At 46.5% G+C, this 27186-nt stretch overlaps 1 protein-coding gene across 1 annotated transcript in view; it reads right to left on the reverse strand.

The window, feature by feature from the left end:
• Positions 1-5502: 5502 nt before the first annotated feature.
• PLPP3 (phospholipid phosphatase 3) overlaps positions 5503-27186 on the reverse strand; it is a 76909-nt gene continuing 55225 nt past the window's right edge. The window contains exons 5-6 of the mRNA XM_087820460.1: positions 20569-20745; positions 5503-7421 (exon numbers count right to left, since the gene is read on the reverse strand). Coding sequence (XP_087676586.1) covers positions 7299-7421; positions 20569-20745 — 300 coding nt within the window. The 3' untranslated portion in view covers positions 5503-7298. The remainder of the gene's footprint in view (positions 7422-20568; positions 20746-27186) is intronic.

Here is a 27186-nt window from a genome sequence, read left to right on the forward strand (position 1 = left end):
CTCTTTCCCCATTAATACATGGGCCAGATCAAAAGAAGTTCCATTTATTAGAACTGAAAGGAGAGTATAAAACCAAGGTAATAGCTCAGGTTGAAGTTGAAGTTGGAGAGGTGTGTAGAGGGCAAGTCATGGTTTCACATATCTCTCTAAGAAGTCTGAACTGTTTCCTGAAATCCTTTAGAGAGTTTCAAAAGAGAATACCTTGGTTAGATTTGCATAGCCCAGAGCCTATAAAGGCCCTGAGACTCCTTCCTGTCCCAAGTAAATACAAAACTGCTTTTTAGAGACCAGAGCACATGGGACTCCCCCAGAAAACACAAGCACTGCTGTAGATAAGCTCACAATAAAAAACTATCAACCACGCAAGTTCAACCTATTTAGTATCCGAAATAGAAAATAAAACCCAAAGGGATTTTACTTATCCACACTTATCAGATTGTTAAAATTTAAAAGGCTTACAACACCAATTGTTGAGAATGGACATCAACTGGAAATCTCAGATGATACTAGCAATAGTGTCAATTTGATACAACTACTTCTGAGAGCATTTTGGCAATAATGTTTATCAAAGCGGAGACGTACATACTCTACCAACCAGCGATTTCATTTCTATGTATATTGGGTCTGAAACTCTCATTGACTTGGACAGGGAGAAAGACATAAGGGTGTCCATTGCTGCACTGTCTGTAACAGTGAAAAACCAGAAGCAACCTAAATGTCCATCGATTGTGTAATGGATTAATAAGGTAGGTATGGTTTACCCATACAGTGATGTACAGGGTGATCAAAATGAACATTCTAGATCTATGTGCCATCATGTATAAATTGCAAAAACACAAGTTGAGTGGTTAGAGCAGATTATAAAAATACGACTACTTTGATAATACATATTGACATGCACACATATGTAAACTCACCAAACAGTCTGTCTGTAGCTCTGTCTGTAGCACCCTTACGTGAAGGGGTGCACATCAACATTCAGGATAGTGCTTACCTGGGGGTGGGACGTGTGGACTGGAGGGACTGGGCATAAATTGTATCTTAACAGCTTATTTCTTAACAACAATATTTGATCTGGAACAAATAGGGCTGTTTCTCTTTTTCTTATTCATTATTATTTACAAACCTTTTGGTATTTAAAAATAAACTACCAAAGCCTCCCTGATACTTATAACTCATCTCTGAGATCTGGGGCCATTCATTCCACATCTTCATTTAGGGGGAGCAGAGAACCTGAACGTGACTGTGTGCACTCAAGAGTTTTTGAAAACTGCAAAGGGCTGTTAAAGGCTAATTGTCATCAATGGAAGGATTCATGCAGGAGCTGGCATTTTTTTCCAGAGTTGGATGTTCTAGAAGGTTACACAAGAAGGGGAGAGGGACCACATAAAGGACCTCAAAGTCCTATTGATTCATTCCATTCTCACTCCCACAGCTGTTCATCCAGGTGCCTCCTCCCCTTATTACATTACCAAGATTATTTATTTACTCCTGTGTCTCTCCTTTGGCAGGGCTCTTTCCCTTCATTTTATTGGCGCAGAGGCGCAGTGTAAACAGGCTTCAGGCTCTAGGTAGATCTCAGGGAAACCGGTCTCAGACAGGACAGGTCTTCCTGCCGAAATCTCTCATAGCTTCCTATATTTGTTCTTTATAACACTTGTCTTAGTTCTTAATTACACATTTGTGTGATTATTAGGAGATTCTCTCCTAGCCTATATAAGCCCCTGGAAGCTGAGACCCCATTCGTTTTATCCACTATCCTGTCTCAGGTGTTTACCAGCGCATGGTATACAGTAGCTAATGAATATTAGTTAACAAATAACTCACATGGTTTGGATCTGAATCCCAGAGCTAACCCCTTCATTGTATGGCGTGGCTTCACGTGTCCTGAAGTCCCCATGAAATGGGGTTATTTCTTCCTGAAACTAGTTTAGTCCATCAAGTACTATTGGAAAGCTATAATAAAAAGACTGGAAGACTAGTAGTAAGGGGAGACTTGGGGTTTGGTCTCACGTTTTTTCCCACTAACTTGCTGTGTGTCCCTCATCTCCCACCAGCAGTTATTTTGTCTATCTGGACCTATGTTCCCCTAGATTTGAAGGGAGAAATTTGGACTCTGGCCTTAAACGTCTCCTTGGCTGCATCTCGGGGCCCAAAGTTACATTTCCACTTGCAGCAAAATGCTGAGAAAATGCTGAGCTAGTGCAGGGGCGTAAATGGGGCTTGTCTAGCAGCAAAAAGCAGGCTGAGCTTGGTCACAGAAAAGGAAGCCACAAGCCACATGGGTTATTCCCCAGGCCCTGAAACCAAATGAACTTTGCCTATGGACTTTGAAATTGCCTGGGACTAATGACTCCCTTTTTTCCTTCCAGTTTCTCTTTTGAACAAGAATTTCTGTAACTGTTATCCTATGCCTGTCCCATCATTGAATTTTAGGAGCAGATAACTTGTTCCTCGAGTTTCATAGGTTCACAGATGGAGAACAGCTGTGCCTTGGGATGGGTTAAACCCAGAGCCGTATCCTCACCTGGTTCAGGTCCTGCAGTTTGGATGGTGAGATTTGGGACTTTGGAGTTGAACATTTTGGATTTAGAGTTGATGCTGTAACGTGTTGATATCTGGGGGAATGTGACCATATATGTATGTGGGATGTGTGTGAACCTTTGGGGCCAGAGGCTGAATTGTGGTAGGCAGAATAGTGGCACCCTCGTCGTATCCATGTTTTTCATCCCTGCACCTGTTAATATATTCTGTGACATGGCAAAGGAGAATTAAGGTGGCAGATGGCATTCAGGTGGCTAATCAGCTTACCTTTACATAGGCAGATTATCCTGGATTATCTGAGTGAGCCCTATGTAATCACCAGGGCCCTAAATGGGTAAGGAGGGGCAGAAGAGGGGAACCAGAGAGATGGCAGAGCGAGGACTGGGCCCAGTGCTGCTTGGCTTTGAAGGTGAAGGATTGCAGGTGGCCTCTAGAAGCCAGAAAAGGCCTGGAAACAGCTCCTCCCCTGGCGCCTCCAGATCTGTAGGATAATAAATTTGTCTTGTTTTAACCCACCAAGTTTGTGGTCATTTGTTAGAGCTGCAGTAGAAAACGAATACAAGCCCTGGCATGCAGTTTACTCTTCTAGGATCTTAGACAAGTTGTTTCATCTTTGCATTCCTTAGTATTCCCTGTTTCTCAAAAAAATAACTGCTATAAGGATCAAACGTGTGAAAGTGCCAGGCACACAGGTGACTCAATAAACGTGAATTTCCAGCTTCCCCTCTTTTTCCAGATTGAGGAAAGACTGGGAAGAAAATGAGGGGCCAAAGGCCATTCTCAGCAGTGCACCTCCTTTCTTTGATGTTGGCTGTGTGAAAGACTCCCTAAGTGAGCTCCCAAACACACCTTATCTAGAGCAATGCTCCATATCTGCCTTTGGGGACCCACAGCTCCTCCCTTCCTGGTGAAACTACTTTTAGAATACAAAAGCCCTTTAGAAGAGCCTGAGGTCTGAAGAGCAGGTGGAAGCTGCACTCACCTCCTCCCATGACCACATCAAAATTACAACTTAATTATAGAACAATCAACCTCGATAACCATCCTGCGAAGACTAGCTGAACAGAAGTCCTATAACTAAGGATATAAAGAAGCCACATTGGGACTAGTAGGAGGGGCAGAGATGCGAATGGCTGACCCCGCACCTGTGTGTGGTGGTTGAAAATTGGAAGGGGTATCTCAGCTGTGGAGGTCCCCAAGGAGGAAAGGTCTCAGTCCCACACCAGAACATCAGTGCTAGGAGCCGTAATATCTTGCTATGAAAATGCACGAATTCTGTCTGTCTAGATGGGAGAAAATGCTGCTGAAAACCCAGGTGTCCTCTTAAAGGGCCAGCATACAAACTCTCACTCCAGGCACTCACCTTGGGTTCCATAGGAGGGACAAAGGCTTGGGGGTGGGGGAGGCACACAAGAGACATACAAGGAAAAACTGAGTTGTTTGGCTTTGAGGCGAGGTCTGGCAGGACAGCCACCATTGTCCCTGTGCTAAGCCCTCCCCACTGTGCAACCAAATATTAACCTGCATTAGCCTGGTGAACTTCACTAGCTCCAACTTATGATTCCAAGGCTCTGCCCTACCCAACTAAACTCCTGAAGCACCTGGCTCAGGTGATCAGGAAGATTGGGCCACTGGGCCCCACAGGCCACCTACTACATAGGGCCACCCTGTCATGACGGAAGTCACAGAAGATCTACCTAAAACACAGAAACAAACACAAAGAGGCAGCCAAAGTGAGGAGTCAAAGAAACATGCCCCAAATGAGAGAACAGGAGAAATCTCCAGAAAAAGAACTGAGTGAAATGGAGGCAAGTGATCTCCAAGATACAGAGTTCAGAACAACGGTTATAAGGATGTTCAAGGAACTTAGGGAGAGAATAGATAAACTCAGTGAGAACTTCAACAAAGAGATAGTAAGCATTCAAAAAGGACATAGAAACCGCAAAAAATAACCAGTTAGAAATGAAGACTACAATAACGGAAATGAAGAATGAATCAACAGCAGATTAGATGAAACAGAGGATCGAATTGGCAATTTGGAAAACAAGGTAGCAGAAGACACTCAACCAGAAAAGCAAAAAGAAAAAATAATTAAAAAAAAAAATGAGACTAGTTTAAGGGACCTTTGGGACAAAATCAAGCACAACAACATTGCATCATAGGGGTACCAGAAGGAGTAGAGAGAGAACAAGGGTTATTTACAATAGTGAAGATATGGAAGCAACCCAGGTGCCCATCAGTAGATGGATAACGGAGCTGTGGTGCTTATATACAATGGAATAATACTTGGCCCTAAAAGGAATGAGATCCTTCCATTTGCGACAACATGGTTGGACCTAGTGGGTATTATGCTAAGTGATATAAGTCAGACAGAGAAAGACAAATACTATATGACTTCATTTATATGTGGAATCTAAAGAACAAAATAAACGAACACAACAGAAACAGACTCATAGATGTGCAGAACAAGCTGAGGTTTGCCAGATGGGAGGGGGGCTAAGGGGATGGGTGAAAAAGGTGAAGGGATTAAGGAGTACACATTGGTAGTTACAAAACAGTCACGGGGATGTGAAGGACAGCATAGGGAATAGTCAATAATATTGTAATAACCATGTATGGTGCCAGGTGGGTACTTGAATTATCAGGGGGATCGCTTTGTAAATTGTGTAATTGTCTAACCACTACACTGCATACCTGAAACTAATATAAAATTAAATTGAATGACAGCTGTAACTGAAAAACAAAAAGAGTCTGAGATCACGTAACAAACAGGCTTTCAGAGATAAAGAACAGCAGAGATAGCTGCAGCCATAGGATGGCCGCCGTATTTCCCACTGCAAGAATCAGGAGTTGAGGTAGGTCCATTCACAGAGACGGGCCTGCCCTTCCCGCTCGCTCCTCTTACCCACAGACCCCCAGCAAACATCCCTCGCACATTCCAGGCTTCCAACTCCTTAATTAGTTGTGTTATGAGCTTTTATTTAAAAAGCACATTTAATACAAGTATAGTTTCGCAGATACAAGTTTTCACTTTGTATTCTACAAAAGTCTTTGAATATTATTCTCTTTACAAAATGGAACCTTACAAAAATACTGACAATTTAATGTTTTTATACAGTTTTCTCTAGTTGTAGTTATTTCTTTTATTGTAAAACAATGTCTACCACAGAGCTACAATATTTTAGTTGATATTAAAAAAATTTAACTCAATGCTTTTTTAAGCAGCTAATGAAATAACACAGGTCGAGACACAGTTTATAATCATAGTGGATATAGCTAAAATTGTTTCAGAAATAATATCTTACATAGTTAACTTTTAATGTTTTTATACATTATTTATATAATATTTATATATAAAAATCATAGCTTGCTATACGTTGAAATGACAGGACGGCTTCTGTGGTAAAGATGTGCTTGTGGTTGATCCGTGTGGTTACATTTAGCCCTTTGAAAGGTTTGCACCCAAGATCTGAAAGCATTTCTTCCTTCCTCCTTTCCTCAAAGGTTCAGTAGAAGGGGACCTGTCTACTGCCCAGAGTGGACCTCGCATGGGAGGGCACTTACGGACCGGGGATGGAACCTCTACGGAGATTTAACCCATGTGTTCTGCCCAGCAGAACCTACCAAGAACTGCCCCAGAGATCAACCCCAAGACAATAGTGCTTTACACAGCTCAGCAAGGGCGGCTCCCACAGACCCTGGTCAGCTCCCTTCTCTGGAAGGGCAGCCTCTCAGGATGGGACCGTCTGCTGCTCTGGCTCCTCCTGAACTTGGAGTAGCCACAAGGTTGGTGCATTTTTCATTCTTGCCCCTTCGCTCCCCCACCTCTTGTACGGAAGGCTGCTTTCCATCAGCCGGTGGCAGGCCGCGCCTCGGCTCGTCTCGTCTCCGGACCCTCCCAGGAAATCCCGGTGGCACGGAGCAAGGATTTCAAGGGGAAAAGCAGTAACCAAAGCTAATTAATCATTACTAAGAGTGTACAAGTGCCCGGTGATCGATTACTGCGTCAGCATCCTGCAACCGAGGTTTCAACATCACAGGATGACGCGTCGAAAGAAGACACACGAGGGCCTGGACCCTCGATCTCTTCTGAAATTGTGCTATTTGTGAAATTCACTCATCCACAAAGAGTCTCCTAATCACTAACGTGAGGGACTGTGGCGGCGCTGGGCCAGGAAGTGACTGATAAGGCTTTAGGTCTAGGAAGCTGGATTCAGGATCTGAGCATCTGAGCATCTGCTCCTTCTCTGTATTGAAAAAAACCCCCCAAACTTCCTGAAACCAAAGTCACAGTAGGAGATAGAGTGGTGTGGGCAGAGAGACGCAAGAGGGGCACCCCCCATGGCTATTTTCTCGCTTCAGTGCTATTTCTGGCATCTTGTGCTACAATGTGAATTTAAGCTTTTCTCACAGGCCTGGGACGCCTCAGGTCACAAAGGTGACCAGCAGACTCGACTCAAAACATTTTAGTGTTTGTTCCAGAACAAGCCGGTGTTCACTAGAACATGAACACTTAACCCAATTGCACATCCAGGACTCCGGCACGTGGGGTTAGTTTGCTGTTGTTTCCACATAGGTGAACACTACCTATCTTGGAAGGCCACAAAGTTAAGACATTTTTTTTTTTTTTCCTTTTTAAAATCAGTCGGGTAAAAAGTTCTTCCCTACATTCTACTGTCTGATGAGATTGGAGAGCAGCAAGACCTTGCTGTCAGCAGTCATTTTACAAGAACAGCTCAGGAGGTGGGCGGCACCTACACCATGTTGTGGTGATTGTTCCTGTCGATAATGTCCACAGGTGAAAGGATTTCCTTCCTGATGGGGGGAGACAGGGAGAGCGCCGTCTTGGTCTTGAAGAGGTCGGTCACGAAGAAAACCTAGAAGGACAAATCAGAGATCCAAATTAGAGATCGACAGCTGGGGTCTGGGGAAAACAAAGGGAAGGTGACAAGGGTGTAGACTTTAGGAAAAAGGGGTCCCGAACCACAGATCTTAGAATAAGGAAGGACCGTAGAGGGCATATAGTCCAACTCTTACTGTACAGGTAGGGAAACTGAGGCCCAGAGAAGGGCCGTGACATGCTCCAGGTTGCACAGCCATGGTAGGAACAGAACTCAGTTATGTGGACCCCTAGCCCAATGCTCCATGTCTTCAACCCCCCAATTCCTTATTTCTCAAGGCAAATGCACAGCAATGATAGATAAGTTCCTAAACAAAGGAAGCAAGTCCTAATTGGTCAGTCATTAATCCGTGATCATTTCCCTTGGCTCACAAAGAACTCTAGGGTGTAACCAAAAGATATCAGCCACTATGAATTCCTATCAGCAGGAACAAGAGTAAGGAAGCCCTTGTGGCCACTTTTCCTGGAAGCCCAGTGATATCAACAATTTGATGGGGGGGTCAAGAAGCCAGGGTCTTGCTGCAGAGGGCGTCAGCAACTAACAGGGAGGAAAGGTCAATGAAAACTCGCCTATGGCTCCATTGAGGTCCTTCCTTCCTCTGAGCTCGCGACCCCACTGGGTCTCTCTCAAATCACTGAGAAACACTTTCTGAACACCCACTAGCAAGGGGGTGAGGATGACCTGTCTCATCCTCAGGTGTAGTTCCTGTCTCAATTAGCTTCCCACGAAAGATGCAAGAACTTGGTGAGTTACTGGAGCAAGAAAAATTTATGCTTTGTATTAGATGGCAAAGTAAATACAGACATCAATTTGAGCCACTTAGCAACAGGGGTTTGTAGTAAGTCACCATAAGCGGCACCTATCAGTCATGTAATTTAATAGGAAACACATGGCTGGGTTTCGAAATGGGGAATGAAACACTTTCAAAGTGCCTCTGCCTAATAGCTCTTTGGATGGAAAAGTCTTTGTCCTGCAGAGGGTAATGTGCTCACTGTTAACGATGGCATGGTGACTCATTCCGGATACATTCTAGGCAAGCAAATAAAGTTCTTAATAAAACTTCACCGCCGTCACGGCTAGTTCTTCATAAAACTTCACCAATATCATGGCTCTAGCAGCCAGGGACTGGCCATACTAAGGACTTGGATCATTTGCTGAGCCAATTGCCACAATGTCCCTTCTGTAGTTATGCAACGATCAACAACGTGCTACAAAAATCACAGCAAGAAACTGGTGACGCTGATGACCCCAGGTGGACTGTGTGGCTAGAATACAGACCTACTTACTAGTCACCATAAAATCTGTTACCCCCTTTAAATTTTGTACTGATTACATGAATTGTCCCCATATATAACCTACTAAAACATTTTATTATTATTTTTTCCTAAAAAGAAAAAAGGCCGGGCTATTTCTGCGCTACAGTGAGGAAGTGAAATATTAGCCAAGATTTTAATGCACTGACAGCCTGAGTGCTCTTGAGTGTACCACTTTGCAAAGGAAAACATTCAGCTCCGTGTCCCTGTCTTTTCTAAGGAGGTACGGCCAGTGAGAACTGTGGCCCAGAAAGGTTTGTCTCCCAGCCAGAGCCAAACCTGAGAAACAGGAATGAAAAGATCTGTCCTCAGCCCTGCCAGGGGGCTCTAGACTCCCCTGCTCAGGAGCCTGTACAAGTGCTCAGAAAAGGGGTTTTCACGTGCTCATATAAGGAAATCCTAGTGAACATGAATAAAGTTAAATGTGGAGATAAGCTTTTCAACTTTCTTCTGATAGGTAGAGAGCCAATGTCCTCATCTCTGCCTGGAAATCACCTTCCCCTCCCTCCTTTACTGTCCAGAGGAAGATTTCGATTAATCCCTCCAGAGCAGGATTTCGACTCCACTTCTTCTAGCCTAGCAGCGAGCTCTACCACGTAAGGCTCTTACCACTCTCATTTCTGAGAGGTCTTTCCCCAGCCTCCATCCCGTCTGCTGAGGGCAAATACAGCAGGGGACAGCCCCTTACCCCCAAATAAACATCTCCCATTCAAGATCCTGACACCACCTTAAGCTATAGTGACTTATTTCCCAATTCAGTTTTCTGAGCACATATCCACTGCATACTAGGGCTTCTGTTTCCTAACTGCAAGATAGAACAATATGAAGGTCAAAGGCAACAATGTACTTGAGAAGACCTAAGTCTATCTCTGGTACACAGTTCGATAAAAGGCGCTCCTTTCTGTAATTCCCCGGTCACCAAAGTAATGACTGAACCTAGAGATGGCCATGTCCTCTTGTGTCTCCAAAACTCTGCTGATCAGTCTTTCTTCCTAGCTGGGAGGCTTCCTGAGGATGAAGCCTTGGACCTAATCACCCCGTATCACCTACAGCACTCAGCATTAAGCCTTGCACACACCAGGGGCTCAGCAAATGTTTGTTGTTAAATTTCTAAACTCCTCCCTACTGTAGCAAGCACTCTGGCCTTGGATCCTATCAGCACACATAACGCCTGCAGACTTCAGGGGAATAACACTCTCACACACCACGTGCACACAGCCAAGCGGCAAGATGAAAAGTTGAGTTGGGTCCAGCTGAATCCCACCCCCGAAGCTGTATTAGCTGTATTTCACGTTCAGCGTGGCTTGAGGTTATACAAACACTTTTTTGGGATCATGAAACACGATCCTGTCAAGACTCAAACAGGGCTCAGTCTTCCTAATGCTTGGACAGCAGAACACAAAAAGGACTAGTAAGAGCGAAAATGTCTTGGCTTGGAGCCGATCCATTTCCTGCAGAAGATGATCTCCACCCAGAAAGAAAACCCAGAGGCCCAGGCTGGGGAGGGTCTATATAAATTAGTTAGCTCTCTTAGGTCTATGGAGCAAATCCACTTCCAGCCCCAGTCCCACTCCACAGATCTTCTCCCCTGGAAGAAAGGACACATCAGCAATCACAAAATCTATGCCTGAAACACCAAGAAGAGTTATAATTCCACCTCTCCTTTTGTTTGCATTTTCTAAATTGCTTTCTTGAAAAATGCAATCAGTAAACACTTACTGAACATTTGCTCAGTGCCAAGTCCCGAGATTATAAGAATAAATATGCATAAGATGGTGTCCTTTGCCCCCCAAGAGCTCACAGGGCAATGAGGGAGAGATCTGGGCAAATAGATCACTACAATTGCAGTGTTTTAAGGATTACGATAGGGGGAAGCCAGGGTGTTAAAGAAGCACAGAGAAGGTGGCATCTAACCCAGGCTGAAGGGGAGGAGAGAGGGCCTTAGAAGGCTTTCCCCAGAGGAGGTATATTTGAGCTTAGCTTTGAAGGATAAGTAGGAGTTAGGCAGGTGGTGAACGACAGGAATGTTGTTCTAGGCACAGGGAGCAGCGTGTGCAGGCTCGGCAGTGAGAGTACAGCATGTCCGGGAGCTGCGGGAAGCTCCGCACGGCCAGGGCCCAGCAGTCAATGAGGCCGGAGAGGAGACAGACAGATCTTCAGAAGCCTCCGAGGATACGTTAAGGAACTCGGACCATGTTCTCTTGGCCTTCGGAGTCACTGTCTGGGATGAATCAGGAGAGCAGCGTGTTGGGAAGACTTGCGCTAAGATCATGATGGTACCCAAGAATGGAGAAGTTAGGAAGGGTGCAGAGAGCCCGAAAGCTGGGGCACCGTCAGGACACTGTTGCAGAATCTAGGAGAGCGTGAGTTCTGAACTACAGCCATGCAGTGCAGATGAAGAATTGATGGTTTGTGAAATGCTGAGTACAGAGCTGCAGTGGGTGGAGCCGGCGCACACACGTGTACAGGGGAGGGGATGCTTTTCTCTCCAGCTCTGTGTTCACCTCTAGAAATCTCTGCATTTACTCCTATCAGAACCCTTAAAGTTTGGGTAACTGTGATAGTGAAAAGAATTCTAGCTCTGCTTCCCTCTGCCTTCTAAGATTTTGGCTCCCTCTGATATTCTCTTGGGGAAGTGTTCTGCCCTACTTCTGGGTTGGAATGGCAGGCTGTTCTGTGATCTCACTTACTCAAGCCCTCAGGACAATGTAGCCCTTCCATCAAGAGCAAGGCCACACACAGACAAGGCAACTGAGGCCTGGAGGGGCCCCATCCACTGTGATGAGGAGCTGGAACAGGGAATCCCTTATAACAACTATAGACATACCATTGGTCACTGTCTCCCACTCCCCACCCAACATGCACAGCACTGTTCAAAGCTTTGTTCTTTGGAGTGGGACAGACCTGTCTTCAAATCCAAGTTCTGCCATTTTCAGCAAAACACCGAAATGAGGGATACACTGCCTACCTCAGAGGGTCACTCTAAGGATTACAGGACATAACACAAGGCACAAGTGTGGCGCAGCGCCTGGTGCCCAATAAAAGGTTAATAAATGGGACGGGAGGCATTTCACTGGCTTGTATGTTCAGTACCTACCTGTACAAAGTCACTTCTCTTCCCTCCCCCTAGTGTGGAGCGAGAAGAAAGAAGAGAAAGAACTAGGAAGGAGGAGAGAGGGGAAAATAGGGATGACCGAGAGTATGAGTGAACCCGGGGAAGCCTGCACAGGCTCAGCTGGCGTGAAGGCCGCCGGCACTTGGGGGCTCTCCACAGCACAGATTGGGCTCGCTCTCAAAGACCATCATTTCCAGGGCAATTCTGGAGAGTGAGCTGGCACAATCAAAAGGGAAGAAGCTGCAATGTCTTGCTGCCAGCAGTCACCAGCTCGGAGATGCCAGCCTCCCGGAGCACGGACAGCCCAGCCCTGCTGCTGCCAGGAACAAGAAGTGTGGTGGCAGCCGGGTTTCCACGCCCACTGCAGCGAATGGCCAAGTCAGCAAATTCTGAGGGCCACTGTCAGGGCAGATATGACAGCAAAATTGTCCTTTAAGTGTTTCTGGAGTCCCTGGGTATTTCAAACCTGAGAGTGCGTAAGCGAACTCCCCGAAGACAGGAATTGTATATTTACTCGTCAGGACGTTCTCAAGCCCGTTGGGCTTAGATGCGGGCACACAGCTGATAAGTATAAAAGCAGAATTTGGGGATCTTAGGACCAGAAGAAAACTGAGGGTTGTCTACTGTGGTATTTCTGAAAGTGTCATCCTCAGATCATCTATTTCACAATCAGCTGGCTGCTTCTCGAAAAAGCAGATTCCTGGGCTCACCCAGGAATTTACTCAGTTTACTAAATCTGAATTTAATAAACACTGCTGGTGTTTGTTATCAGAGTAGTTAGGCAGACCATTAGTGGACAGTTTATAAAATTGAATAGATGGGCCCCAACCCTAATCTGCCATTTAATGGCTCTGTGTCTTAGATAGATATTTTACCATCTTTTCGAGAGCAGCTCCTTTACCTACACTGGGCTTCATTAATACCTTCCTTGCCACCCTTGTCTTCTCTTTGGCACCCATATTGAACTTCTAATGACATTCTGCCTAAGCATTAAGCATAGGCTTTAATACATAATGCTTGAAATGCTATGCTATGTTTCCCCTTTAGACTGTGAGCTGCTCGAGGGAAGGAACTGTGCCCAGAGCTCCGCAATTGCAGTCCTCAGTAAATCTAGTCCACCCCCATGTGGGGACAGACACCACACGCTGCTCCTTTTGCATCCCACTCTAACGTAACGAGCGATCTATAGATTAAGGAGTAATTTTCTTTGCAGGAGAAAGTCTTGAATCTTGACTCATTCTCATGCCTGAAGTATAGTAAATGTCTAAAGAAAAGCCATCTTTGGCAGCCCTATTTTTGAACTAAATGGGAGTTAAAAGCAATCATTACTTTTTAACCTCAATAAAGAGTTTTCAGTGGTTTTTGGCCCTGGGAATTTGCGTGATTTCCTAATGTACCTGAGAGGAAGCATGATGGGGTGGAAAGAGTGTCCCACTAGAAGTCAAGATCGAGTCCCGAAATTGTCACGCCTGTGTGGCCCAGGCTAAGTCACACTCTTGTCTAAGGCTTGAATTTATACAAAATGAAGAGGTTTATGACTTCAGATGATGAATCTGCACTGTATTTTGTGCAAATGTTTCTTTAAAATCTACCTTCCCATCGTTACTGTAAGGCTAAAATAGAAGGACTTATGTGGAAACACTTCTAAAGGTCCATTCAAATCCTACTTCGGTTACCATCGTTCACAATCAAATTCCTACTGAGGGACGTGAAGAAGGGAGTTAGTCCCATAGAAGGAAGGAGAGCTTGGGGCAGCAGAGGAGAGGGAGTGCAGGCAATTCTGAAGGCCAAGGAGCCTTACAGAGGGGCACTTCTGGGCTGTCAAGAAGAAGGGCTTCTGGTAAGGAGGACCCACAGGGCTCACAGCTCTGTCAGTGGGGTGCTTGACTCAACAGGAGCTGGAGTTCAGGAATGTGGTACCCAGGGATGATGGGCTGACCAAAGGCAGGAACCCTCACTCTCAAAACTCATGCATTCTGAAGCTGAAAGCGTGAAGGGGACCATGATTTGCCGAGCCCAATTCCCATTATCCCACTGGTCCCACCATTTTGCATTGCAAGGGTCAGAAGACATCTCATGCTCTCCTTCTCCAAGTCCGTGCCATTGCCTCAGCATGACATGCCCTTCCTTATCTTTTGCATCTCATAGGAAATGTCCACTCATTTTTCAAGAATCATCTCCTCTAGGATTTTTTTTCTAGCCTTCTAATACCCTCAAGGAGAATGAACTATCCCCTCTTTTGAGCCCCAACTGTCCCCAGAAGAGGGTCCCATCCTTGCAGCTTGTCCTTCAATTGCATGTTTGTTCACATGTCTGTCTGTTCTAGATCAGTGTTTTTCAAACTTTATGTCATAAATCACTAGTAAGTTACAAAATCAATATACTGGACGGTCACCACCAGCATTTTGAATGATTAAATTAAAAATATTATAATGTATCACACACAATACAGCTAAGTCTTAGTTTGTGAAATATTTTAGTTATGTGTAAGTGCCTGCATTGGGTTATGATGTAAAATGTATTTATTATGGATTGTGGTCAAGTCTTGGAAAGCTACTGCACTCTAAGCTCTCTAAGGATCAACTCTTTTTAGTGCATCTCTTCAACCCAGTACCTAACGGATCATACACATTCAGTCAATGTGTTGCATGTGCCAAGCATGATACATATTCACTGAATCCTCAATCCAAAGATCGGGTAAGGTTATTACAACTCGTACTACACAGAATGGGAAACGGTGGGTGAGAGGAAGTGACTTGCCTAACAAGCAAGCGGCAGGAATACAAGGCCCCTTTCTGAGTCTCTGGCCCATCACCTACCTCATCCATCTCAGCAGGGGAATGCAAAGGAGATTTTAGAAGAACGCTGCAAACTGTGGATACTGCAAAGACACTGTCATCCTCTATGTGGGGGGGTGTCAAAGTTTATCTGTGCCTTTGCTTTCCACATCCACATTCCTGGCACCCCTGCCCACCTGAGAGTGTGGGCCTGGGGTGGCAAAGAGCTAGGCTTCTGCAGGCCCAGAAGAGATTTGGGAGGTCATTTCATCTACTCCCCTGTGCCAACGCAGAGCAGAATAAATCCAAGGGGAATAGGTGGTATCTCCCCCATTGGAGAAGAAAGAGATCCCACAAATTCATGGCACAGACCAAGCATGTTTTTGGAGTTTACTGTTCTAGTCCTTGGAGATAGAATCAAGACCCCCGGGATCTGGTTCCACTCTGCCCCTGTGTGTCCTGGGCATGTCACACACACTCTCTCTGAACCCCAGTTTCCTTTTGAGGGCATGGTCACCAATGAACTCCTCCTCACATGCACAATTCTCGTTCATCTCTTTACCTCACCGAGGCAAAGACAAAGAACACCCTCGCCCTTCCCTACATCCTGGAGGAAGACAGCGGCACACAAAAGAGCGACGGCCAGCAGAGCCCCACCCCTGGGGAAGAGGAAAACCAGGAAAGACTCTGCTGTGTGTTTATGAAACTCACGGAGCAGCTGCTTCCTCTGCTGAACCCACAGCAATGGCGGCCTGGCCCTGCCCTGACCCCTCCCAGGGCCCCACAATTTGCCATCTGTTAGAGGGTCAAAGGAGGAGGTGACCAGATAGGCAAGTTGTCACCAGAAAGGAAATGAACTGATGTCTGTCCCCTCATCCCAGTCCCTGGATTACTCCAGGGAATAGGTATGGTGAGTCCAGCTGAAGAGCTCACACCTCGATAGGACTGAGAGAGAGAGAGAGAGAGAGAGAGAGAGAGTGTGTGTGTGTGTGTGAGTGTGTGTGTGAGTGTGTGTGAGTGTGTGTGTGTGAGTGTGTGAGTGTGTGTTTACATGGACCTGTCTGTGTGTCTGTGGTTCTGAGTGCGGATGACAGATGGAGAGGATGGATGTCTGTGTGTCAGGGTGTGACTGGCTCTGTCCACCTGTCTTTGGGTCTCTCTGGGCCCTGGCTCTCTACTTTTGTCCTGCATACCTCTGCCCACATGTGTAAATGTGTAGATCAGTGTGCAGGCCCATCCGCCCCTATGTGCCCATGTTTTCATATCGAGTCCATGATAAAGCACTGAGTCTATGTAGGTTTACTGTCTGTGTTGGGTGCCATTGCCTTCTCTCTCTGAAAAGGGCTCACTAGTGAGCAGTGGGGGAGGAAACCAAGCCCACTCCTGTCTGGCATGTGATTTTTGTCTAGACACGTCTACTTGCTGTGACAGGACTTACTCTCAGCAGACCTGTGTAAAAGTGCTTGGTTGTCATGGCCTGTTACTTAGGCTCTGCGGTGACTAAGCCAATGTTCATGTCATGTTCCCCAATAGAGGCCATTTTCCTGGGCATTTCAGGGAGATGGTAACATCTGAGAGAGCAAGTCCAGTTCAGTTACTGCAGAGTCAGCCACACCATAGAATCTCTGTGGGAGAAGGTCACAGAGCTGCAGGGCCTCCAAGATCAATTCACAGTTGAGGAAACTTGGCTCAGAGGGGAAGTATCTTTCTTGAGATCACAAGATAATTCATCACTCATTCTTTCACAGTGTGTCAGCCACTGTTCTAGGCTCTGAGAATGAATAGCCAGAAAGTTAAGCCGTGGAGTCTGCTATTAAGGTACCTGCAATAATATTGGGGAGACAGACATATGAGCAGACAATTATGACAGAACCAGGCTGAATACCATAGCAGGAAAAACATGCAAAGGGTCACTGGGGCACCAGAAGAAAGTTAGAGAATTCTGTCTTCAGAGAAGACCAAGGGAAGGTGTAGTAGACTAAACAATGGCTCCCAAAGATGTCCTGTCGTAATTCCCAGAACCTGTGACTGTTACCTGACATGGCAAAATAGACTTTGCAGATGTGATTAAGTTAAAGATCTTGAGATGGGAAGAGATTACCCTGGATTATCCAGGTGGGTCCAATGTAATCATGAGTCCTCATAAGAGGGAAGCAGGGGAGTCAGAATCACAGGAGACGTGACAATGGAAGCAGGGGCCAGAGAGAGAGAGATTTGACGATGCTATGCTGCTGGTTTTGAAGATGGAAGAAGGGAACACAAGCCAAAGCATGCAGGCAGCCTCTAGAAGCTGGAAAAGTCAAGAAAATGATTTCCCTAGAGCCTCCAGAAGGAACACGGCCCTGCCAACACCTCGATTTTAGCCCGAGAGACCCATTTCGGAATTCCGAACTCAAGAACTATAAGAGGACGAATTTGTGTTGTTTTATAGCACCAGGTTTGTGGTAATTTGTTACAGCAGCAACACGGGAAACTAACTCAGAAGGTTTCATCAGAGATGAGGGAAAACTGGAACTGTGTAAGGGGACAACCGTGTAAAGTAAGAGAGCCCAGAGAGTTGGAGAATATTGACAAGTTTGTCGTGCCTGGAGGGGAGCGGGAGGTGGGGCCCCGAGAAGCAGCTTGGGGCCGGCAGCCCTGGCTCTGTGTGGACCCACCTCCTGGCTTCTCTACTTTTTCTCCATGTAACTTAAACCTTCTTAATCCCTGTTTTCTCATCTCTTCAGCGGATATAAGGTTCAATATAGGATCTGGGGAGGACTGAAGAGGATCTATGTAAAGTACTTAACATAGTGGCTGGCACCTAAGCTTTCAGTATATGTTAGAAACTATTATTTCCGTGTTAAGTTAATGGGGGCCCATCGAAGTTTGGCTTAGGAGGTTATCAGGCAGAGTGGGAAATGGACTCTGGGTTCCTTGGCACCCCAAGCTGTGGCCTTGTACCTTCCTGGTCCTCCCAACTGACCTCAGGTGAGATCTCTGTGTTTCAAGACACATTCAATACAGCCACTTCAGGGCGAGAAGAGAGCTTGGCTTTCCCTGGGTTTCCCTGGGACAGCCAGCCTTGATTCTTGGGGGAAAGTTCTGCCCGACACATGCAAAGCAGGGGCCTGCTGAGGCTGAAAGTGCTACGGGGCACAGTTCCGGGAAAGGGCCTGAGAAGGCTAAAACCTGTGGTACAGATGCCCTCCACCCTCCGCACAGTTCCCTCTCCTGGGCACAGTGTCTTCAAATGGCCTCTTGGTTCCCCAGACCCATCTCTGCTCAATCCAGGATCCCGAGCCTTGCTTCTGTCTTCCTCACAATCAAAACCTGATGACAGATCTTATGATGGGAAAGGAGCCACTGCCCCTTCCCCCCAAGCTGAGCATTCGCAGGCTCCTCTGCTGACTAGCCGCAGCTTCTTGCCCCAGCCTCTCAGATGGCCTAATGAGGGGCCCCCTCAGTGCCGTGATTCCAAGCTAGCCAGGACCATGAGCTCCTGAGCACCAGGCCGGGGGGTAGGCATTTGGAGAACAACGATAAATAAGATCCAGTGGTCTCGATGTTAAGATCGAATGGTAAGTTGTTCTCATGTGTTCACAGCTAAGGGGGCAAAAGACAGGGAAAGATATTTATCATCCTTTTCTGAACCACCTTTTCACTGTAAAACAGGCTTTCAGACAGAGCAATGGCTAGGTCAGCCCATGGGGTAGGGAGGCCCAGTGACACCCTTAAATTATGCCCTTTTAGCAGCTGTCCATGCTGCTATGCCTTGGGTTAACGCTGGCTGACCTCAGCTCCAGTGACCATCCCTCCTTGCCAAGTGCAGAGGGCAAAGCTTTGGAGTCTGGGAACCTCTGGGAGCAGCTGTCAACTAGCTGTGACCTTGGATGACTTGAGACATCTCTCTGAACCTCAGTTACTTCATCTGTAAAATGGCTTCGTGGGCCCAAAAGGAGACAATGAATAAGAGATCTAGAATAGTGCTGGCACAGAGTAGGTACTTTATCAGTGCTAGGACCAGATTCCCATCCTGTGTCACAGTAGGCCAGAGCCACAAAGGATGAAAATCAGGCCCCTTCATTTCCCTTCTTGAATATAAACCCTGGTTGTCCCGGACACTTAGTCTAATTGTGAGTGACTAGTGCCCCAGGATAGAAAAGAGAGGAAGGCTACGAAGGATCCCCGATCTTTCAATTTTTTTTAATTGGGGGTGCAGGAGACTCTAATTAGGGCAGTGGCGCCAAGAAGGAAAACACTACAACAGGCCTTGTGGGCCTCCTCCTGCTGAGAAGGGTACAGTCAGCAAAGCGTTACCCCTTAGTGCATACACCCATCCCCCACTGTCACTTCACATGAAAGGACCAAGCATAAGAAAACAAGCTGGTCAGTGACAGCTGCTCTCATTAATGGCTGCTCCCCCAATTTCTCTCCCTTCTGGCCTTGACTGAAAACAGGAAAGTAACGAATAAAGCCATCAAAAGAGCCAGTCCCCTAGGTTAGGGCTCCCAGGCCAGGCTGGCGTGTAGCTCAGAGGCTACTTTCTTTGTGGCGCCCACTCTGATTGCCCCAACTCCCCATCCCTCTTGCCCACTGCAGAGTCAGGCCCTCGCCTGCCCACTGCAGTGCCCTGTCCCTGTCTCCATTGCTGCCCCACGTGTCATGTAACTCCTGCGTTTGGCCTGACTGGGAGCAACTAGACAGGGATTTTCTTGGGAGCAAGGGCTTATCCGTTTCCCTGCCTTCAAGAGGATGTCCCCTACAGTATCCTCAAGAAAGGGCATGTCAGCTCATTGACTCTAGCTTCTTGCTGATGAGGCATGCGCTTATTTACTCTGAGCTAGGAGCACTGAGAGGCCTTGGTAAGACAGGAGAATTACATATATGTTACATATATGGTCCCTGATCCAAGGAACGCACATTCTAAAAGGAGACACACATCAACAATTTCAACATAGATAAGCGTTATCACAGAGGAGAGTGAGAGAGGTTGCTATAAGGGGACATGGGGCTGCAGCTAGGCTTAGAAATTAGGAAGGGACAGGGGTCGGTCTATATCCCTCTACTGTTCATGATTCTTACAGTTAATGAGCAAGAGTTATACTAACAACAATACAACTTCTATGCATGGTGCTTAAACATCCAGTCATTACTGTATTCTGGGATTCCTGCCGAGCTCCCCTGAGAAGGGCCCAGAAGGCACAATGTCAGAATAGGCACTCATTCACATATGCTGAATCTGCCCCTCAAAGCTTTTAGCAGGCAGGAAAAGCAGGTTCCCGAGGAGGCCGAGGCTCAGAGAGGTGGAATACCTTAACCCACCCTCGCTGGGATCAGTATGTGAGAAGGGGAACCCATTCATTTGGGGCAAATCAGAAGGTGGCCCATCCCAAGTCCATTCTCCAGTGAGCTCTGTGACATGATGGGCAAGGCCCTCAGGTTGGGGGAGGCCTTAGCCTCTCCAGACTCCCTCTTCTCCAGCCAACATTGGGGTAGGGTCTGAGCAAAGGTCACAGTGGGAGAGACAGAAGTTTACCAAGAAGCTGAGTTCTACTAAACAGTAAGTGTCCACCAAAGCAGTATTTGAGTACTCTGAGACTTGACATGTGACCTGGGCCAAGTTTCTTCCCCTCTCTAACCCTAAATGTCTTCAGATATAAAGTGAGTTGGATGATATCTATGATCTCCCAGGGGCGACACTCTACAAGCCCATTATTTTCAGAACAGAGGATTTACAGACCCTTTTGGATGAAAACACACAGGTTGAAAGAGGCAGTCACTATTCGCATTTTCCCAGAGGGGTGCTAGGGTGGGGTGGCTCTCCAGATACTCAGCAGAAGACTAAGAGCTTCCTGGCTCTGGTCACTGAGCTGGAAACATTTGCGAAGCAGCAGCCGAGGGCTCTGCTCACATACCGAGGACAAGAGGCTACTTACTATGCAGCAGGCGACCAGGGCTCCTTGAGCAAATCCTGCCAGGACGTCGCTGGGATGGTGCTTGTGGTCAGATACGCGGGACAGTCCTGTGTAAAAGGCCATCATGATCAGGGTGAACTGCAGGAGCGGCCGGAGCAGACGCGCACCTCTCCAAGTGAAGCGGGCCTGGAGGTACAGCTGCAGGCAGGAGAGAGAATGAACAGAGCGGGTGACCCACCGCTCACGGCACCACAGCACCCGGGCCACACGCTGCCTCCACAGCCTGGGCTTGGCATGTTGTAGAAAGAGCATTCAACTTGACATGACCTCAAGCCAGACATCTAAACCTCGAGCCTTAGTTCCTGTACTAAAAAAATAAGAAAAATGGAGTTTTCCCAGGGAGATCAGCTAGAGAGGGCTGAGGAAGATGACACAGGACAAAGGCCTTAGCATATCACTTGGCACATTCTAGACAATAAACGTTGCTTACTTCTTGATTGAAACTGATTAAAAAACAGTAACCAGGGTTATTGGAAGTTTTGGGGTTTTTTACAAACGGTAATTCATTGAACGCATTTGTGTGTTTCCCTGGAGTTATGGCTGCGGAGCCCCTACCCTGCCCGCCTCTCAGGACCCCCACGGGAACCGAGGTGCAATCTGAGAAGCAGAGGTCACCATGACAGTCACAGGAGATGGGTCTGCTTCAGAAGAAAGCAGCTCTATCAAAGGACAGGCTTCTAAGTGTCGACTTGGGCCTGTGGATGTTGAATTAGGAAATAAGGAAACATAAAACACCCAGACAATGCCAGAGAGCTTTCAGAGAGGGCCTGACAGACACTGGGCCGGGTGGGGCAGGAGAGCAACCTGAAGGAAAATGAAAGGAAAAAAAAAAACACCTCTGGCCAAAGTAAAAAAGCTGAAATGACGTCAACTGCGCATTGTCCCCTACAGTTATCTTGCTCCAGTTTCCGTTCTAACCTCTGGGCACAACCTACTTTCCAGGTTCCTGTGGGAACTTGGGAAACGAGGGGGGAAGAGGCAAGGGGACAAGGGGAGCTTCCGACTACAAATCAGAGCAAAGCACTGGGAGAGGCCAGGAGAAAGGGGAAGGGGGCCGAGAGGAGGGGGCTGGCGGCCTAAAGATAGGCCTCTGCCCTTCCTGAGACAAAGGGACACTTTCCTTTCGGTGGTCAGGAAAGAGCACGCTGGCGGCCGAGCCTGAAGAGACAGAGGGTGGAAGATTCCGGAGTCACTCTTGCCTGTGTAGGAAGAGGGTCTAGTACCGAACCCTCAACTACTTGGAAGATTATTTATTTCAAAAACCCACGCCTGCAAAACAGCAGGCAACTTTATAACCTGTATGGAATTATATGAACATATTATTGGAAATCTAAGAATAACAAATGAAAACATAAGAAAGAGAATGCATTAATATTGTTGGCTGCTAAGCAAGGGGGGGAAAATCAGTGGTTTTTCATATATAAAAAATAACCAGTTAAAGATCTAAAAGAGGTAAAATCATCATAATAGCAAAGATGATTAAATAAATAATAATTAGCTTACAAAGAACAATACAGCTTTTATGAAATAAGGGACATAAAGGGTAACTTAAATAGAGAGGTAGAATTTTATTTATAAGAACACTCATTTTTAAGAACACTTAACTTAAAAACTCATAAACTGGCATGTAAATTCAATCAGATTCCCATGGATATCCTGTAAAATTTTGGAGGAAATAAACTTGAAAAAAATGTATTCTAAAAATAACCTAAAAGGCCAAATCTGTGGAACTAGGGAGAAATAACATAAAAGTTAAATTATAAATAAACAAACTAGGCATTATGATATGTGCTACGGACACAGAAATGAGTAGTTATAATTCCTGCCCTATGGATCATACAGTGGGGGAGAGGGGGAGTACATGAAAACAAAAATAAGTATACTTAGGGGTTTTATAGGAACTATGAAAGAAGCTGGGGTCCATTACTAAGTGGAAGGGATATTTGACTTGAATCCTAAAGATGAAGAGGTGTTTGCTAGGAGTCAAGGGGAAGCAGTGAAGGGCGTGTATTCCAGGCAGAGGGATGACTTAGAAGCCGGCACGCAGAGCTCCACAGCACTGCACGTAGCTCAGAACAGCTGAAGAGGGTGTATGCGGGTTGATGAGAAACGGGCTGGAGACAAGCAGGGGCCGCTCATGAAGGCCACTGGATGTCAAACCGAGGAACCTGGTCTTTATTTAGTAGGTCAGTCTTTCCTAAACTGTATTACATGGAATATTAGGGGTCTTTTAAAAAAAGATTGGTAAACGCTCCATACTAAATCCTTATTTTCATCAAATACAATTATTTTTACAGATCACCTACCTATTGAGTCCCTATTGAGAAATGTTGAAGTAAGCAATGGTGAAAAGGCAAATGGTTTTAAGCAAAGCCCTCGGTATTATAAAAATTATCTACCCTAAAAAAATAAAATAATCTGCACATCAAAAGCTAGTCCTTCATTTCTACTAAAATGGTACAACAGCAGATTCTACAATTGTGAATCCAAAGCTCCCTTCCTTTGGGGAGTTGGGATGGAGATGATGTCAGTATAGCTCCAACTCAACACAAGTCTTAAGGACAGTGGCAAGTTCAGGCAATAAGGAATAGCCCTTTTGTATTGAGCCCATTATGGTCTGACCTCCCTCCAGCAAGTCTTGTCAGTGGATGGGGTGGGGTGGGCAACAGACAGAGCACAGGTTTCCATCAGAAAAACCTCACTGAGCCTCTTTCCTCACATATAAAATAAGCGTAACCACCACCACTGTCTCACGGACTGTAGTCCAGACTGGTGGTCACACAGATCAAGTGGCTGGCACCATAAGCTGCTCAATCAACAGATGATCTTAACTCTCTAACTATTTTGCTTAATTTGGACCTAGTAGCCTCAAGATTTTCTCATTTCCCTCAACTGGAAAATCAGCAGGTCTTCAGAAAATGCTTGTTCAAAATCCTCCCAAACTTCCCCCTGCCCCCTCCATGTAGACTTAAGGTCACGGGCCCTGGAACTGAGGGTGGGGCAGAGGAAGGGTGGGTTTCCCAACCGGACAAGGCACACATCTCCCCTTCCACTGACTCACATACTGAGGGGGAGCTTAATAAAAGGAAAGAAATGAGAGGAACTTGGGGAGAGAGGAAGACAGGCCAACCTTTGGAACAGCTTCAGGAAGAGAATGCTGATGAATGAGCAAGGGCAAGGGGCCTCGGGGAGAGAACCTTCCTGGGAAGCAGTGGGACACGGAGCTCGGGTCACGCAGGAAAGCTTGTTCCCCTCCCCCGACTGCCCCCCTGCCCGTCAGTAACTAACACACTTATGGAGAAACGCTTTGAGATCTCAGGACTGGTCCTGGTGTCTGCGGCTGGGGCTTCAGGGGAAAGCACAGTGGTAGTGAAGTGGGTTTTTGGGTGACAGCACTGATTCCAGTCCTGGCTCTACCACTTACTGTGCGGTCCCTTAACTTCTCTAAGCCTCATCTCTGAAACGGGTGGAACAGCATCTCCCTCTAAGGGCTGCCAGGATGCAAGGAGATGACACGGAACCCTGCCTGGCATAAGATGGGTATGCAAGGCACTCTCCCAGAAACCCATGCCACCCTTTGGCCTTGGTAAATGAGATTTACTCAATGACTGTGCTTGATTTCAGCAACACAAGTCAATTGCTAAAGAAAGATTACACAATGACCTTCCACCCAGTGGCTACTTCAGATCTGAGAAATAAGCTGGCGGCAGCAGGCTTTGAGGTCGATCGGAGGACCTGATAGCTCCCTCCATCCCACACTCAACAAATTGCTAAATGGATTGAATTTTGCTGGTTCATAGCCCAGCTCGCAGGAACCATTCCAGGCCAGAGGCTCAGGCCTCACAACCGATCAGTGAGTACTTTCTGGAATGCCCAGCTCCCTTGGAAACCTGAGCCTGGGACACTATGTGGGTCAGGAGGCTCTGTTCACTCCCACTCCATAAGGGCAGGTACCCCTAAGGCAGGAGAGGAAGGCCAACCTTCTGACCACAAGGATGAAATGTCCCTGTCTTGGACCGAACAGTAAGGAGACTTTCCCAGAATCAGAACTCCTACAGGGGCTTCATCAAAGTCCTAGGCATCCTGAAAAACAGTGGTCAGGATGGGGTGAGCAGAGCTGGATAGAAAACCAGAAAGCCTCAACCACCCCGACCCTCACACTGGTCAGCAGCTGTGTGGGAAGATGTTTGGGCTGGAAAAATGCACTTCCTAACCATCAGTGTGACATTGAAAAAAAGCGAAGTGTTTGACCTGCACTTAGAGCAACTAGGTTTGAGTCTTTTCTCTGCTGTGTACCAGCCGTAGGACCCTGGACAAGTCATGCTGCTTCTCTGAATTTCTGCTTACTCATGTGTAACATACGGAGCTTTGTTCATTTAAAAAAACCCAACTCACATGTTGTGAGCATCTATTCTATTCAGAACTCTGTGAAAGGCACAGACATGAATAAAATAAGTTCCATCATGAAAAGAGAATATAATCTTAAAGTCCTTCTCTCGTACTAAAGTTTTTCTTCCCATTGCTAAAGCTGCTGATTGTAGATATGATGAAGACTGCAACAGAAAGGTGTGTCTACTCCCCACCCCCCACCACCCTGGTGCAGAGAGCTCACTCCATGAATGGAGTTCTCTTCTTGGTCTTAGCTTCAAAATTGGGGTCCTGTGGAATTCCAACAAAACCTCCTTAGAAAGCTCTGGCTGGACTCAATCGGGCTCCCCTGGTCTTCACCAGCAGAGTCAGATGTGGGGTGAGTCACACGTGGTTTTTGCTAAGTCATTTGTGTTTCATTACACGATTTGCATACTGGTGAAACAGGTCTGCACTGTCCTCTCGCTTCATTTCCATCACTCTGGGGACAGCTCTGCTGAGAGTGAAAAGGAGGCTTTTGTCCTTCCTTCTGTCCCTGCCTGCTCTCTTCCTGGAAGTCTGTCCAGATCACTGACACCCACAGGGAAAAACTTTCTCCCTTCTCTCATCTCCTCAGTGGCTCACGCTTGGCTCTGGTTCATGGGCCTGGTGACTCGTCTACATGGTGCGAAACTGGACTTTCTCTCTAGGAAGTTATTCAACTACTTTCAGGACAAAAGAGAAGGGAGTCAGATCTTGTTTTCTATCACTATTGGGGTAGAAAAAGAAACCACCATTTTGCTGAGCACTGTTTTACACACTGTGCAAGGTGCTTTAAGTGATAAAACCTGTTATCGTCACATCCTCCTGTTAGGTTCCACACCATTGTGCCCATTTTTCAGATAAAGAGAACAAGGCCAAAAGAGGTCATGTCATTTGTTCAAGGTAACAAAGAGCCTTGATTTACATGGAGTAAGATTTGCCTCTTTCTAAGTCCATAGCTCTAACCATAGAACCACCTGTCTTCCTTAGGTAATTAGTGCTCTGCACACAAAGTATTGGGGTCTTTGTTATTGGGCTTCTGTCTTGCAGAAAAGAGGGGACTACACAGCTGTCATGGATTAAAGGACAATTTGCATGGGGCATTTGGGTTCCTCTCATTTACCCTGTCACGTGCCCAATTTGCATGGGGCATTCAGGTTCCTCTCATTTACCCTGTCACGTACCTTTGTAACGCCCATGTCTGAAACACAAGCGCACAGCTTTTGTAAGAGTTAGATAGAAACTCTGACCCACTCTTTAGCTAAGGAGGCCTGTGAAGTGACTCAGAGCACCTCACAGCAGGGTTAACAGTCCCTTCCTCTGTGCCCCAACCCTTCAGTCCACCCTGAATCAGAGAACTTATCCAATTGCTTTGCAGCTATGCACTTTTCAGGCTTTCCACACAAAATGGAGCTCTTTCAATGTCCCCAAGTGCTCACAAGGTCTAATTACGGGTCACTAATACTGGAAGAAAGGAAGGGAGGGAGGGAGGGAGGGAGGGAGGAAGGAAGGAGAGAGGATGGAAGGCTGGAGGGAGGGAGGGAGGGATGATGGATGGATGAGATAGAGGGAAAAGAGGAAAAACATCTGCATAGCAGTGGATTCCACTTGCAAACAACAATCTTGTTCCTGCAAAGTTCCAGCAGACACCCCCAGGACCTGTGGGTATGCCTCGTGGGTACACCAGACCCCACTGCTCCAGGATTCTAAACACGCTGAACAAAACCTCAGTGACTAACAACCACAGGCTGGAGAACACGCCGTCAGGGGACAGCCACTTCCCTGTTTCCTTGGTGCCCGCACACCCTCTGACACATAAACGGTTCTCACGGCCACCACAGTCAAGAGTCATTCGGTAAACAGTTCAGCAAAGAGGCAGCAAAGGTCTTCCCTACACCACGCAGGCCCCCCGTGATCTACCGAGTCAGTGGGGAGACAAAGTCCTGGCTGCAGTGGAAAGACGCTATAGTTTCTCTGGTGGACAGACAGAGACGTGAGTAACAGTGTGTCGGATGGGGGGAGAGTAGACTTCAAAGGTAGTATTGGAGGAGGGGGCTGTCATTTTTTAATTTTTAATTTTCAGTTACAGTTTACTTTCAGTAGTATTTTGTATTGGTTTCAGGTGTACGGCATAGTGGTTAGACAATCATATACTTTACAAAGTGTTCCCCGATATTTCCAGGACCCGCC

Source organism: Miniopterus natalensis, chromosome 9 (assembly GCF_054644295.1).
Source record: "Miniopterus natalensis isolate mMinNat1 chromosome 9, mMinNat1.hap1, whole genome shotgun sequence".
Lineage (NCBI taxonomy): Eukaryota > Metazoa > Chordata > Mammalia > Chiroptera > Miniopteridae > Miniopterus > Miniopterus natalensis.